At 46.2% G+C, this 16,450-nt stretch overlaps 1 protein-coding gene across 1 annotated transcript; it reads left to right on the top strand.

Moving 5' to 3' along the window:
• The first annotated feature begins 7,191 nt into the window (after positions 1–7,191).
• On the top strand, positions 7,192–13,430 carry PLA2G1B (phospholipase A2 group IB). The gene is made up of 4 exons (XM_068990329.1): positions 7,192–7,225; positions 9,701–9,860; positions 10,515–10,642; positions 13,315–13,430. The coding sequence occupies exons 1-4, from the start codon at positions 7,192–7,194 to the stop codon at positions 13,428–13,430; spliced, it is 438 nt and encodes a 145-aa protein (XP_068846430.1).
• The last annotated feature ends 3,020 nt before the right edge of the window (positions 13,431–16,450 follow it).

The raw sequence follows: 16,450 nt of genomic DNA, 5'->3' as shown, positions 1-16,450 counted from the left end.
CCCTCCAGCCCTGGAGAGGAGGACAGGCTGAGGAGGCCAGGCCGAGCCCCTGGAACCATCCCGTCCTGTATCATATATGTAAATACTGTGAGGTGAAGCCCCTACCCGTCTCTAAGACCCCTTGGGGGCGAGGGCATCGCCTCACCCCACCCGCGTTTCTGTACCTCCCTCTCAGACACCGTTACTGTAAGCTTGCAGGCCTCAACTGTGGCCAAGGCAGGCCCCGCTCTCTCAGGCCCTATGGGGTCAAAGGCCTTGGGCCCGTTCACCCCAAAAAAAAACCCAGTGTGGGGGCGAGGGAAGAGAAGGGCTCGCCCGGAGCCACTGGTGGAAAGGAATTAACTCTCCAAAGGTCACCCCCACCCGCCCCCTACCTGGTCAGGCCTTCATGGTCTCTGCCCTGAGCCCCCCATGAGTGGGCATCGGGGGTGGGCACTTTGGGAAGGGGCGGACCCCAGGGGAAAGCAAAGGGCTTCTCAGGGAACCCCCACATTCTCTCACTGAAGTTCCCCACCAGGATGGTCCCGTGGCCAGAGCCCCGAGTCCCTGGGCCCTCTTTGAAGGAAAAAGAGGCTCAGGTCATGACTTCATGAACAGCGAGTGACCAGGCTGGTGTGGTGGGGTGGAACCTCCCACCCACCCACTGCCTGCCCGTGTCCTCTCCCCCAGGTCTGGGGCTGGGAACCTAAGCTCCCTTCCTCATCATAGCCCCCTCCCCTGAAAATCCCCTTTGGAGAGTTAATTGTCTGTGTGAGGTGCTTAACCTATTAGCCCTGAGAACACAAAGCAATAATCTTTGTTACTGAGATGCGCGGCTATTCGTGGTTTTTTTTTTTTTTTAATGTTTCCTAATAAAAGAGAAGCTGCATTTTATTGGTTTTTATTTTTAATTTTCTACACACTTGAGCTGAGTCATGAGAGACTTAGCTTTCCTCTCCTCCCCTTCCTGTGATCCCCCACCCCACTGGGCCCACCCATGGGCTCAGGGCCTTGGAATTCCGTTTTCTGATTTGTTTGGGAAATTTTTTTAAAAAGATGTTACACGGTGTTTTGAAGCCAGCAAGTTACCACCCTCCGGTGTCTCTTCTCTCCACATCTGTAACTTCTTTTTCCAGGTTTTATTTTCAGTTTTGAATTCCTAATAAATTATTTGAAAACGGGCCTGAGCTTGTATCTTGTATCTCTCTGTGTGTTCAGAACTTGGTACCCCAATGATACCCTGTTTTCCCTTAATTTCTGTTTTCCTCCTGGAATAATCTTTACTTTCTTGTCAGTCCAGCTCCCATCTCCAGTTTCTTGACCAGCCTCAAAACTTGGTGTTGATGATGAGATACCATTTTATACCCAGTAGGATGGGCCATCAGAAAACCAGAAAATAACAAATGTTGGTGAGGATGTGGAGAAATGGGAACCCCTGTTGCATTGCTAGTAAGAATGTAGGATGGGCAGTTACTGTGGAAAACAGTGTGGCAGTTCTTCAAGAAGCTAAACATCGAAATACCATATGATCCAGCAATTCCACTCCTCAGTATACACCCAAAGGAATTGAACATGGGGGCTCAAAAAGATGCGGTGCACCAGTGTTTACAGTAGCATTATCCACAATAGCCAAAAATGGAAGCCACCCAATGCATCTGTCAACAGATGAATGGATAAATAAGGCCTTTCCATACAGTGGAATATTATTCAGCCATAAGAAGGACTGAAGTATTGCTGTGTGCTACAACATGGATGAACCTTGAAGAATGAGGCTAAAAATGAAAGAAGTCAGACACAAAAGGACAAGTATTCTCTACACATTTGAGGTACCTATTAATAGAGTCAGCAAATTCATAGGGACAGAAAGTAGATTAGAGGCTGGGGAGGAGGAAGGAGGGAGTTATTGCCTAGTGGTTACAGAGTTTCTGTTTGGGATAGTGAAAACATTTAAGAAATGGATTGTGCATAACATTGTGGATATAATTAATGCCACTGAACTATACACTGAAAAATGATAAATTGGGAAGGGGCTGTAAAAAACAGTAAATTTTGTTATGTATTTTTTGCCACTTTTTTTAAAAAAAAGCTTGGCGTCGAACCCCTTACTCTCATGTGCTCAGTTGTGTCTGGCTCTTTGCAGCCCCATGGACTGTAACCTGCCAGGCTCCTCTGTCCAAAGAATTTTCCAGGCAAGAACACTGGATTGGGTTGCCATTTCCTACTCCAAGGGATCTCTTAAGTCTCCTGCATTGGCAAGCAGATTTTTTTTACCACTAGCACCACCCTTACCCTGGTTTGCCTTAAACTCAGAATCCTAAGAGGGTGAGGCAGGAAAACCACTTCAGGTGGGCGTGGGTAATCCCCAAAAGTTAGATGTGGTGGTTCCAACACCTGGCTCCTCCCTTTCCTAGCTGAGGGTCCTCAACCTCTCTGAGCCTCAATTTCCTCGTCTATTAACGGGAATGATATAAAAAGTCACATGGTAAGATTCTGTTTATGTGAAATAGCCAGAAAAGATAAATCCATAAGAGACAGAAAACAGATTGGTTGGGGCTGGAGGGTGAGGGGCAAAGGGAATAAACTCAATGGTTAAGGGATTTCCTGTGGGGTGATGAAAATGTCATCAAAGGTGGATGCATGATATTGTGGATCTAATAAAAGCCACTGGATTGGTCACTTTGAAATGGTTATTTTCTAATGTATAGAGGAATTTCACCTCAACAAATTTAAAAAGAGAATGGCAGCAGTAACTAGGGTAGTTGTTAATTAAACAGGGAGGGCAGACAGAGGATTCAACACCAGGCAAGGCACAAAGTAAGTGTTTAGTGAGTAGTAGCTGCTATGAATCCCAAGGTTCCTCCAGGTGATTGGGGCTCAGCAGTGGCTGCCCCCTCCTGGGTGGTCCCCACTGGCTCCCACGCTCATTCAACAAATACTCCCTTAGCATCTACTGTGCGCGCATCACTGTTAAGAACTGAGAGGGTGACCAATCTGTCCTGCTTTGCCAGGGACTTTTCTGGTTTGAATACAGGAAACTATGTGTCCCAAGAACCCTTCACTCCTTGAGGGGGAAAGCAAAATCAGAACAATTAGTCATCTGAAAGGCAGTGATTTCAGTTGGGTGTGTAGGGGGTATCGAGTTCTGCTAAAATCTGCAAGAAGGGTAAGAATTAACTAGGCAAGGCTCACATAAGAAGAGCGTACCTGGAGGAGAGACCAGCAGTTGCAAAAGCCTTGAAATGGGAGAAAGCACAAGGACTTCAACCAGAGAGCTGAGAGAAGGCTTCCTGTGGCTGGAGAAGAGGGTATTCCACCCTACTCTTGACTGAGAAGTAGGTAGGGGCAGAGGAAACTGGGCCTCTAGGCTGATCTTGTTCCTTATATAAGAGCCATGGGAAGGCATGAAGGGTTTTAGGCAGTGGGGTGAAAGACTGATGTGATGTAATTGGGTTTGCGTTTGAACATGTCACCAGCCCACACCATAGGGAAAAGATTTGAGGAACGCCATTGTGGAGGGGAGCACAGGGTCACTAAGGAGGCTGCTGCAACCATCTGGGCAAGGGATGCTGGGGCAGGTAGCAGGTATTGGAGTTTGGTGTGGCTTGAGAGCTGGACTTGTAAGGGACTGGATGGGAAAGAGAGTAAGGAGAGGGAGTACGGGGAGAGTTTCTGAAGAAGGTCAGCTTCCTCGGTGGTTGTGCTCAGTTTGAGAAATATTTCCAGCTGAGCCCAGATGTACTGGAAACAGAGTGATGAGAGAGGGGGAAGGGAAACAGCCCCTTAAGGTGACCCCAGCCAAGTTAAACCCAGTCCAGTGTTACCTAAGGCTTTCTGGGAACTTCCCGACAGCCCACATTCTGCACTCAGTGCCGGATTAAGAGGCAAGAACATGCAGGTTCAAATCCTATTTCCATCACTTTCCAGCTGTGTTGACTTTGAGCCAGAACTTAAGTTCTCTGAACCTGTTTAATCATCTATAAAAACGAGATGACGACAAAAATAATAACTATGTCAGAAGATGGTTGTTAGGATGAAAAACAACATAACACTCTTCGCCCAGGGCTGAACAGACAGAAGCACTCAGTAAATGGTAGGTGTGCTTAAGCATTTCCTAGAAGCAGGAGCTGTGTCCTCCGGGAGCTGGCCAGGCGTGACCTTGCTAGAGTGTGGGTATGTCATCACCTGAAGGAGTCAAGAAGCTAAACTTAGCCATTCTTTCCACTGGAGAGTGTGTTTTTCCCAGGCTGGGAGAAGCTGTGCTGTACACACCTGTGAAGGGCAACAGCAGGTCACAGTGCAGATCCCAGGGGCCTGGTGGGCTATCAGTGACCTGCCAGGTCCATCCCGCTGCCACCTCCATGTCCCCTGCAGAGGTCTGGATTGTCACATCTATCTTGTCTCTTTCCAGGGGGAGAGGGTTCCAGTAGCAGTCTGACCCCTCTCCCACCAGCTGCTTTGCTTAAGCCCTGGCACAAATTGCACGTGGGAGTTTGTCCAGCCTGCCCTTGTGGAGACTTCCAGCTGGCTGGGCTCGCGGGGAGAGAAGCAGGCAGGACTAAACCTCCTTCTGGCCTCCAGGGGCCTTTGACATTCCCACCTGCTACTACAATTCCCTGTTGTGAGGTGACATTGCGTTATCATCAGTGCCAGATCCAACTCACGTCCTGCTGTGTGACATTGGGGCAGTTACTTAACCTCTCTGAGCCTTTGCCTCTCTGTAAAGTGGAGTTCGTCCTTGGACCTGCCTCAGAGGGCTGTGCCAGGTTCTTAGCATGCAGCTTGGACTATTAGTGGTCAGTAAATGGTAATTAATACTATTAGCCTTAGAGGATTTTTATAGCATCAGCTACTCCTCCTTCTTCAGATCACCCCCAAATAGGAGCAGTGCCTATTCTCTGCTCTGTTCTCAGCCCCAAAGAACCCTACACAAGAGGGACTTAGCATTTTGTTGGCCACTACTCCTCTTTTCCTGGGCAGCCTTTACTCATTCTGAAGAGGCAGAACCACTTGCCAGGCTGAAATTGGGTCCTGAGTTAACCCTGTTCTTCTTCCAGGAGATCCACAGGTCTCCTCCCTACACCTCTGGGCCGGCCCCGGGACAGGTGCTGTGACACCCTGAGGGGCACTATGCAATAGAACCTTCTGTGATGATGGAAATGTTCTAAGTTCACGCTGTTCAAACCACAGCACCTGGCCATTTGTAGCTATTGAACACTTGCAATGTGGCTGGTGGGACTGAAAAGCCAATTTTCAATATTATTTGATAGTGATGAACTTAAATAGCTACCTGTAGCTAATGGTTATGATAGCTATTGGCTATGGTACACTGGTATACACGCTGGCTAATGGACTGATGTAGAATAGCTACAGGCAAGTAGGAAGAGATGGGTGGTAAAAACCCTGGATCAAATAGGGGCAGAGTCAGGCCCAGGCAAATAAATCAATTCCCCTTTCTGGGCCTGTTTCCCCATCTGCTTACTAAATGCTGTTTCAGTGTTATCGCATTAGCTGAAGGACCTTTTTCTGGGGCTCTTGGACTTGGAATGAAACCAGGAAGCTCTTCCAGACTGATTTCTTCTTTCTTGCCCCCAGTACTTGTTCAAGGGCAAAGTACAGAGCTGGAATTCTGGGGTGCATGCTTGAGCAGAGGTCACAAGAGTCAGAATTATCAGTTCTGCTCTGATTCATGTGACATAACCTAACATAACCTTGCCAAGGGCAAATGGAGGTGTCTCAGTGGGAAGAGACAGGTGTGGGTTCAAGTCTTGGCATGGCCATTCCCAGCTTCATCCCAGGCTAAACCTCATCTAGAAGTTCTCATCTGGAAAGCGTTCTCATCTAGAAAGTGCCCAAGATCCATTCCAAGACAAGAGATGATCAAACCCAGCATGGCCATGGGATGAAAATGACACTTCACCTCCGTGAACTTCCTCCCCAAAACCCATTACTAACCCCCAGTCTTATCATAAGAAAAACATGAGACAAATTCCAGGAGAGGGGCATCTTATGATACACCTGACTAGTATTCCTCAAAATGCCCAGGTCCAGGGGGCTTCCCTGGCAGTCCAGTGGTAAAGGCTCCACACTGCCAATGAAGAGGACATGGGTTTGACCCCTGGTCAGAGCCGCCAAGCTCTTCAGTCCATGGGATTCTCCAGGCAAGAATACCAGCTGCTGCTGCTGCTGCTAAGTCGCCTCAGTCGTGTCCGACTCTGTGCAACCCCATAGACGGCAGCCCACCAGGCTCCCCCGTCCCTGGGATTTTCCAGGCAAGAACACTGGAGTGGGATGCAATTTCCTCCTCCAGGAGATCTTCCCAACCCAGGGACTGAACCCATGTCTCCTGGGTCTCCTGCATTGCAGCCAGATTCTTTACCACTAGCACCACCTAGAAAGCCCAAAATAATAACAAGTCATGTCTTACGAAGTGAATTTCACCTAAAAAATGTTATATAGACCTTTGATATGACAGTTGTAAAATTCTTTTTATTCTACAAGTCAGATCCAATTCCCAAGTCCAGGGTTTTTTTACAAATCCGCTGTGGGGGACTAGGAGAGGGAGTGGTATTGCTGGAGTGGGGAAAAAAATTCAAGGTGTGCCTTAGAATCAGATGTCCTAAGTTGGAGCCCCTGCTTTGCATTTGCTAGCTGTGTGATCTGGGGCAAGTCGCTTCACTTCTCTGAACCTGTTTCCTCACCAGCAAAGTGCATGATTGATGGGAACCTTTCAATGAGACCCACAGCCCAGACTCAGGCTAATGAGAGGACCTGGAGGCAATAGTCACTTCCTTCCCATCCCCCTTCTCCCAGTTGTTCAACAAGGTTGACAGCCACCCCTACACACACACACACACAGTGTTGAAGCTGGACTGAGTAAAAAGGGGTGGGTAAAAGAAAAAAAAAAGAAGAGAAAAGGAAACACACACACACAGAAAAGGGTTGGGTATGAGGGTCAAAATTCCAAGGTGTGCAACTCCACATATAATCCCTTTCATTCCAAAGGGTGGATGACAAATACTCACACTACTTCCAAGGACCCCCGGCTGGCAGGGCTTGCTTGTTGCTCAGGATTATTTCTGCAACAGACTCAAGGCCAACTCAGAGTCAGCAGGGAGCAAAGCAAACACGACAGTCTTATCTCAGGGCAGCAGGGCAGCTATAAGGAGGGAGCCCATAGTGACATCAGTTTTTGCTCACCAACCTGACAACAGGATGAGACTCCTGGTGTTGGCTGCTCTGCTCACAGGTAGGCAAGTGCCCTCAGCCCCGCCCCTTCCTGCCCTGGGACCTCTCTCCTCGGCAGTGGGGGCCGGAGGTCACAGGGATGGCCAGACCGAGGGTCTTTTTCAGGGCTCACCGTGGGGCTTAAGAGCTCCCATATTGGGGTCCCCTCAAATCCCCCTCGATGGGCTTTCCAAGTGGCACTAGCGGTAAAGAACCCAGCTGCCAATGCAGGAGACCTAAGATATGAGGGTTCAGTCCCTGGGTTGGGAAGATGCCCTGGAGGAGGGCATGGCAACCCACTCCAGTATTCTTGCCTGGAGAATCCCCATGGACAGAGGAGTGTGGCGGGCAACAGTCCACAGGGCCACAAAGAGCCAGACATGACTGAAGTGACTTAACACACACACACACACACAAATTCCCCCACATCTGGCATCTTCTCCACCTTTAGGTCTGAACTCAGATGACCCATCTCAGAAAGGCTTACCCTACTTGTCCATCCAAGCTAAGAGCACCCCTTCTCCCTCTCCTTGGAGTGGGCCGCTATTTCCTTCTCTGGGGGATCTTCATAGCCCAGAGATAGAACCTGCATCTCCTGCGTGGCAGGCAGATTCTTTACCACTAAGCCATGGGCTTGGTACAAGGGCTTCTCAGTGCCTGTCTTGGCCTGCAGCATGCCTCTTGTTGATTCATTTCATGTTTTATCTCACACTGACACCTAAGCACGGACTCCTTGAGAGCAGTGATACTGCTGTTTGCACCATTTAATGAATGGATTAATAGAATCAGAATTAACTAGAATTCAAATCACACCTCATTCAGCCATTATTCATTCACTCAACATTGATGGTATCAGAGTCTCTAAGGTATCAGGCTCAGGGTTGAGACTGAGGACTCAGCCATGCTCCCTGTCTGGGGTGCGCTCATGCACTCGAGCAGTACTTCCACGCAGGTCTGGCCTCTGCAAAGAGCAGAACTGGTGGGATCAGAGAGAAAGAAAGAGGAGGGAAGCAGGAGAGGGGTCCGGAGAGGGGCCAAGGCGGTCAGGCCACTCCTGTCTGAGCACAGCTCCACCACTCCTCCGGGGCCTGCTCCTGGATGTAGCCGCTGTCAGCTGCCACCGTGAAGGCTGGTCTTGAGAGAAAGTGACCAGCTGCCACCCTTCCTGAGTCCTGGAGCCTAAGCATTTGGAGCGACTCCAGTGTCCACAGCATATCAAGGACAGGAAGGGCCAGGCATGGGGCAAAGAGACGACACTAGGGGCTGAAATCATTTAGCACCATCTTTATAGCACCAAATCTCACAGGTAGGGCTCTACACCTGAAGTAAAGAGGTCCTAGGAACTTACACTGGTAGTCCAGTGGCTAAGACTCTGTGCTCCCAATTCAGGAGCCTGGGTTCAATCTCTGGTCTGGAAACTAGATCGAACATGCTGCAGCTTAAAATCCTGCATGCTACAATGAAGATTGGCTGCAACTAAGACCTATCATGGCCAAATAATTTTAAAAAAGAAAAGAGGTTGTCCTGTTGAGAATGGAGGCCACATGGGCCTCCTCACCATTCTTCACACTCCTGGCCCCCCTCAACCTCGTCATCCCCCAACCCAACCCCCCATTTAGATTCCCTTACTGTGCTTCAATTTTGCTGCCTTCTAACACAATATCTGATTCCCTTACTTATTACCTTTATTGCTTACTGTTTTTTCCTGTACTAGATCATGAGCTCAGTGAGGTTACAGATTTTTTTATGTGTTCACTGATGTGTCTCCAGGGCAGTGACTAGCATATAACAGGTGCTCAATAAATATTTACTGACTAAATAATGGAAATAGTTTTAAATTATCAAATATTCACACAAAAACTAGTACACAAATGTTCACAGCAGCACTATCCATAACAGCCAACAAGGAGAAACAACCCAAATGTCCGTCAAATGAGGAACAACCAGAAAAATGTGATCTGTCCATACAATGGAACATTAATCAGCCATAAAAAGGACTGAAATGCTGATACCTGTGATAACAAGGATAAAGCTCAAATCATATGTGAAGTGAAAGAAGCCATTCACAAAAGGCCATACATTGTATGATTCCATTTACACAAAGTGTTCAGAAGAGGCAATTCCATAGAAACAGAAAACAAATTAGTGGTTGCCAGAGGGAGGGGAGAAAGGGGAGTGATTGTTGATGGGCAGAGAGCATCATTTTGGGGTGATGAAAATGTGGAATTAGTATTGATGGTTGCACAATTCTGTGAATATACTAAAAACCACTGATTTGTGTGCTTTGGTTAAAATAGTGAGTTTCACGTTTTGTGAGTTGTTTAGAAAATGCCTACTCGCTTTACCAGGTTCCTGTATCCAGCTATTTTCAGAGGAGGCAGCCGATGCAGGGTCAGGGGGACAGCATGGGGCCTGAGAGAGCAAGCAGGCAGTAAGGTCCCTGGGGCGCCGGCAGCCAACCAGGACGTATCTGAACTCTGGCTGTGTCCTCCTGCAGTGGGCGCTGGCCAGGCCGGCCTCAACTCGAGGGCGTTATGGCAGTTCAACGGCATGATCAAGTGCAAGATCCCCAGCAGTGAGCCACTGCTGGATTTCAACAACTATGGCTGCTATTGTGGCCTGGGTGGATCAGGGACCCCTGTGGATGATCTGGACAGGTGAGTTGCTCTGCTGGGAAAGTATCTCTGAGATGGAGGGAGGGCCCAAGACAAAGGTCTTCAGGAGGCACACACAAAAAAAGGGTGGGGGGGGAGAAAAAAAAAACACAAAGATTTGCCTATTTGCTAAAGTAACACGTTCACCTCTTAATCAAGGGGAGCGAGGGGAAAGCTGAAGGTTGGCGGGGGAGGGTGTGTGTGTGTGTGAACTGAAGGTTGGTGGGTGAGGACGTGTGTGTGTGTGTGTGTGTGGCGGGGGAGGGTGTGTGTGTGTGTGTGTGTGTGTGTGTAGCGGGGGACGGTGTGTGTGTGTGTGGCAGGGGAGGGTGTGTGTGTGTGTGTATGTGTGTGTGTGTGTGTGAGCTGAAGGTTGGCAGGGGAGGGTGTGTGTGTGTGTGTGTGTGAACTGAAGGTTGGTGGGTGAGGGTGTGTGTGTGTGTGTGGCAGGGGAGGGTGTGTGTGTGTGTGTGTGTGCGCGCGGGCACGCGCGCTGCCCACTTTACCACACAAAACATCACTGCAAGGATTCAGTCTTCCAGCTGGAGTGAAACCATCAGGACCAGTAACAGCCCCACCTGTTCCAAAGGAGTAACTTCAGGCTGACTGCTGCCCTACCCATGCTCCTGCCTCAGCTCTGTTCCTCCCGTTCTCCAGGTGCTGCCAGACACATGACAACTGCTACAAACAAGCCAAGAAACTGGACAGCTGTAAAGTCCTCGTGGACAATCCCTACACCAACAGCTACTCATACTCATGTTCTAACAAACAGATCACCTGCAGCAGTAGGTTTACCATCTTGTTGGCTCTTGTTAGCGGGCATGGAGGGAAATAATAATAATGATAGCCACCACTGACTGATCATTTTCTTGGTGCCAGGCAGTATCTCCTTTAATCCTTGAAACAACCATATGGAATAGGTACTGTTATTATCCCCATTTTACAGATGAGGAAACTGAGGCTCAGAAGGCTGGACCAATTGTCCAAGGGCACACAGTCTCATAAATGGTGGTGTTTGGTTTTTGAACATAGGTCTATATCACTCCAAAACCTCTGCTTTTAACTGCCAAGCCATACTGCTTTGTTTATTTCATTAAAAGAGCTTAGAACTCCCACATATCAGGCTTTCTTTACATGCCAGGTACTAGGCAAGGTGTGCATTATGTGATAGGTCTTATTAAACCCATTTTACAGGTTAGGAAGCTGAGGGCCCAAAGTAGTCACTTGCTCCAAATCACACAACCTATGAGTGGTAGGGCCAGCATTTGAACTCAGTTGCTTCTGATTTTAAAGGCTCAGGTTTTAACCACTAAGTTATGCAACATTCATGATGAAACATGTCCCTCCATGAAGACAGTTCTGGAGAGCAAGACAATTCATAGAGGTGTAGGGTACTGTCTTGTGAGACCAGCATTCTAGATTTTCACTGCCCTTAATTTTGCAATCACAGATACATCCCAATTTTTGAAAATTGTACTAACACTGGAATCACCATAGTCCAACTCCCAAAATGCCAAGAAAAGACTGACCTGGCATCCCATCACCCTAAGAAATAAACAGTTTCATGTCTCTGTATTCCTTTTAACCAGGGATCCAACCCCTGCAGAGGAAGCGCAGAGTCTGCTGGACCACCAGGGAATTCCTTCAACCTGTTCCTTTAAATCGTATACACATTCTCTCCATCTTTCCAGCATTTTCTCTTTTCTCTCTGCTTTATTTTCTCCACAAAATTTCCTAACAGCTGACATATTAATGTTATTCCTTCATTTGCTGTCTCTCCAGTAGAAAGGATTCACAAGATCAGAGTTGTCTGTTCTCTTCATGGCTGTGTCCCCAGAGTCTAGATCAGAGCCTGGAATCATAGGTGCTCTCCATGTAAATGATGAATGCAGTCTAGATACAATCTTGCAATGTGTTTTTCTCACTTATCACGTTATGACCATGTTTCCATGGTCTCACACTCTTCCTTATTATTTCTTTCAAAGCTGCATAAAATAGCTTAATTTGCTTACACAGTCCCTGGTAACAGAGATTTCAGTTGTGCTCTACTTCAGAAAGCCAAATATACAGAAAATCATATTTTTGCCCTGAAACATGATCAGTAAGAATTTCTTTCTATGGATTCTGGACTCCGTTACCAATCTGCTGAAAGCTATAGACACTCTCCCCAGGGAAACACACACACCACACATACACGTTTGCAAATAATTTATTTTTAATGCAACTGTCTTCTTCCCCTACAAGCAAGTCAAGAAGCCTGCAGCAGAAGACACTGATTCAAATTATAAACAATAACTTGCTAGACACACACTACTATATATAAAATAGACAAATAACAAGGACCTATATAGTGCAGGGAACCATATTCAATATCTTATAATAACCTATAATGGAAAATAATCTGAAAAAGAAAATATAAATGTATAACTGAATCACTTTTGCTATACACCTGAAACTAACACAACACTGTAAACCAACTAAACTTCAATAAAACAAAATTTAAAAAAAAAACAACTCGCTAAATAATTATCTTATTATGCACACTTTATAATCTAATTAAGCACTAATTTATGCTTAATGAGTGGTTGAGGAAAACATTCATGATTTTTAAAAGAAAGGAGTAGAGAAACAAAACCTTAACATGATTATTGAAGGTAAGCAGATATACATAATTAAATTATGGATAATAAAGCTGAAATGCATTTTAAATGTTATGTGTTGTTCTTTGGGTTACAAATGTAAATGAGGTGAAAATAATATAATTTCAAATTCTCCAGTAATGTATGTCATAGAAAGCAGAAGGCATCTATAATTCTAATACCCAAGAAAACCAGTTATATATATTGCATTTCAGATTTTTTCAGCATATACTATGCACTTTTTACTGTTAATAAAACATCTTGGAAATATTTCCATATATAGACACAACTATTTTAAACATCTGTATAATATTCTATTGTAAGGACATTCTGTAATCTTAAGAATATGTGCTTTAAAGTAGAGAAATTGGCTTACAAAACTTCACTAAGTTGAAATGTAAAATATTTTGCTGCCTTGAGTATGTGTTTTAGTATTTCCCAGATGATTTGCAGTTGCTTATCTATGTTATCAGTGCTCTGTGGTTATATGGGTTTTAAAAGCAATGAGTTCATTTAGAAGTGTGAAACAGAGAACATCCCAAAAGCAGCTATCATACCTTAGGATCACCAGATAAAATAGGCTGCCCATTTAAAATTTGATTATCAGATAGACAAGAAATGATTTTTTTTAAGTCTGTGTCCCAAACAGTGCATTTATTGTTGATCTGAAATTCCAGTATTTTTATTTGCTTTATCTGTCAACCCTAAATTGTACCAGGGGAATTGCCAGCAGATCGTTTCATTTCATTCTTCCTGTCCCTGGATAGTACAAAGCAGGAGCAGCCTTGACTCAGTCCTCTGTTCTTGCTCTATTCCAGGCGAAAACAATGCCTGTGAGGCCTTCATCTGCAACTGTGACCGTAATGCCGCCATCTGCTTCTCAGAGGTGCCATACAACGACGAGCACAAAAACCTGGACAAGAAGTACTGCTAGGTCTGAGTATCTTCCCAGGAAATTAGGATTCCCTTTGGGCCCCGTGGCTTTGACCTTATACCATATCCTCCAATAAAGCACCTATTGAAAGGCCTCCCGCTTGGAGATTGTTTTATTCTCTGCCTACTGAACATGACTAAATTTCTTCCTGGTTCTTTGGGAGCATCATTTGTTCCAGACCTGGAAGCTGATTTAGAGGGATATGTCTAGGAAGTGAGTACCACGAGACCTGAATATTGATTAATAACACGGATGATTTACTCTGTGCCAGAACTGCGTGTCTCTAAATTCTCTGGGCAGCCCTATAAGATTTAGACACTATTAGCAAATTCTATTTTTCTAAGCTGAGCTTCAGTAAGAAAGGTCATTCACCCACCAAGAGCGATGCATCTGGTAAGGAGCAAGGAAGGGATCTGAAGCCAGACAGTCCAACAGAACACCGGCTCTTAACCACACCCTGCCCTGCCTGAGGCGCTGGGCTCTCGGTTTGAGTCAGACCTGCCCTCCTTGTTTCTCTGTCTTTTACTTCCGTGTTTAACCTTTTTTTCCCCTATAATTCCTTTCTAAACTCTACAAAGCCTTCACCACCGTCTACAAGCTGGTGTGTGTGTGTGTGTGTGCGAACATGCACGCACGGGAGAGAGAATTCGGGGAGAGCGAGAGGAATTCTGAGCAAGGGAGGCTGTGAGGGAATTCTGAGAGATGGAGGGTATGAGACAATTCTGAGACAAGGTGAGGGAATTCTGAGAGAAGGAAGGTGAGAAGGAATTCTGGGAGGAGAATGAGGGATTTCTGAGCAAGGGGATTCTGAGCAAAGGAGGGTGAGGGGGGGTTCGGAGAGAAGGCAGGTGTGAGAAAGTTTGAGTGAGGGAATTCTGAGAGAATGAAAGAGGAAAATCTGAGAGAATGAAAGTGAGAGGGAATTCTGAGAGCAGGAGAGTCAGAGGGAATACTGAGAGAAGGAAGGTGAGAAGGAATTCTGAGAGGAGAGTGAGAGAATGAGCAAATTCTGGGAGAAGGAGGCCGAGAGGGAATTATGAGAGAAGGAGGGTATGAGGAAATGTGAGTGAGGGAATTCTGAGTGAGGTCGGGTGAGAGGGAATTCTCAGAGGAGACTGAGCGGGAATTCTGAGTGAGGAAATTCTGAGAGAAGTAGAGTGAGAGAGGGTGTGAGGGATTCCTGAGAAAAGCTGGGTGAGAGGGAATTCTGAGGGAAGGCGGATGAGTGGGAATTCTAAGAGAAGGTGGGTGAGAGGAATTCTGAGGGAGGGAGAAAGACTGTGCTCAGTCACTTCAGTCGTGTCTGACTCTTCGTGACCTCCGTCAGGCTGTGCCCATGGGATTCTCCAGGCAAGAATAGTGGAATGGGTTGCCATGCCCTCCTCCGGGGGACTGTTCCCGACCCAGGCATGGAACCCGAGTCTCTTCTGTCTCCTGCACTGACAGGCAGGTTCTTTACCACTAGTGCCACCTGGGAAACCCGAGGGAGGGATGGAGAGAGGGAATTCTGAGAGAAGGAAGATGAGAAGGAATTTGTACACGCTGATTTTTTACATCGTAGTCTTAAAATATAATTAACAATAATAATTTCTACCTCTTGAGCACTTACTATGTATTACTGTGCTAAGTGTTTTCTGTGTCTCATCTCACTAAGTGTTCAAACCAGTTCTGTGAGATCCATACAACTGCCTCCAGTTTATGGGTGAGGAACTAAAAATTCAGGTAAGTCAAGTCACTTGCCTGAGATGACACAAATGGCAGAGTCAGGATTTGACCAGATGTGTCTCTTTGGTGGGTTTCCCTGGTGGTGCTAGTGGTAAAGAATCGGACACGACTGAGGCAACTTAGGAAGCACGTAAGTCTCCTTGATAATGCCTGAGCTGTTAACCACTAAGTCACTCAGCCAAGTTTCTCTACCAAAGTTTATTACTACACTGGCAATGAAATTCACCAGAGAGAGTGGAGAAGGGCACAGAAGAGCACTGAACTGGAAAAGCAAAGATGAGAAAGGACCGTGTGGACTATGGAAAGCCATGACTGAGCAGTTTTAAACCACTGGAGACTAACAGAATACACACTACCGGGTGTGTGGTAGGCAGCAAAGGAGTGCATGCCGATTCGTCTTTGGTCCCAACTTCTCCTTCATTTAATTCCTCCATTCAAAGAATACTTATTCAATACTCACTCTGGGCCAGACACTGCACAAAATGCTGAGGATACAATGTATCTGGGATTGGCCTGAAGACAATGATTTATTGTTAGTAGCTGCCTTCAGTTTAGTGTTTTCTGAGACTTTTTTCCCCCCGCCTTGCTTGTCAAACTGGCATATGCTGTGTAACATATGCTATGTTCTGCCTTCCAGACTGCGCCATGCATTTTGCACAATTACCTCCTCACCCTCACAACAGTTCTATAGTCGAAGGCATTATCACCTCCCCATTTCACAGATGAAGAAGCTGACTCAAAGAGGCAAGTCATCTGTCAGAGGTGGTATAGCTGACACTGGAACCCAAATCTGGCCATTTAGAGGAAAAATGCCATCACATCGCGAATTGCTGAAGGTAGAGTGAGGTGTCTTAATCACTTTCATATCTCTGTCTGCCTGGTACTGTACTTGATACATAGGGCACTCAATGAATAATCGCCGAATGCTAAATGATCATTAGTGCTCAGCACCTTTCCGCAGGCAAGAATGGGACTATTTTCAAAAGGAAATTCATCATTTAGGTTGAATGTGTATTTTATACATACTGTGCTACAGTATCATTGCAAGAGACAAATAATTAAATTAGACCTGGCCTCGGCCTTCAAAGAACTGTAAAGGTCATTTTTTTTTTTTAACTTTTTAGCTGCCTGTCTTGAGGGATCTTAGTTACCCAATTAGAGACTCAACCAAGTGCTCCCTGTGTTGGCAGGGAGGAGTCTTAACCATTGGACAGCTCCGGAAGTCCCTATGAATATCTTCTTTCAATGGAAGGACACTGCAAGTCCCTGTTTGGATGAAAGAAAAATAAGATTTT

This window comes from Capricornis sumatraensis, chromosome 17 (genome assembly GCF_032405125.1).
Source record: "Capricornis sumatraensis isolate serow.1 chromosome 17, serow.2, whole genome shotgun sequence".
Lineage (NCBI taxonomy): Eukaryota > Metazoa > Chordata > Mammalia > Artiodactyla > Bovidae > Capricornis > Capricornis sumatraensis.
Note: the sequence above shows the minus strand (reverse complement) of the source record. Positions and strands in the feature narration are given on the sequence as shown.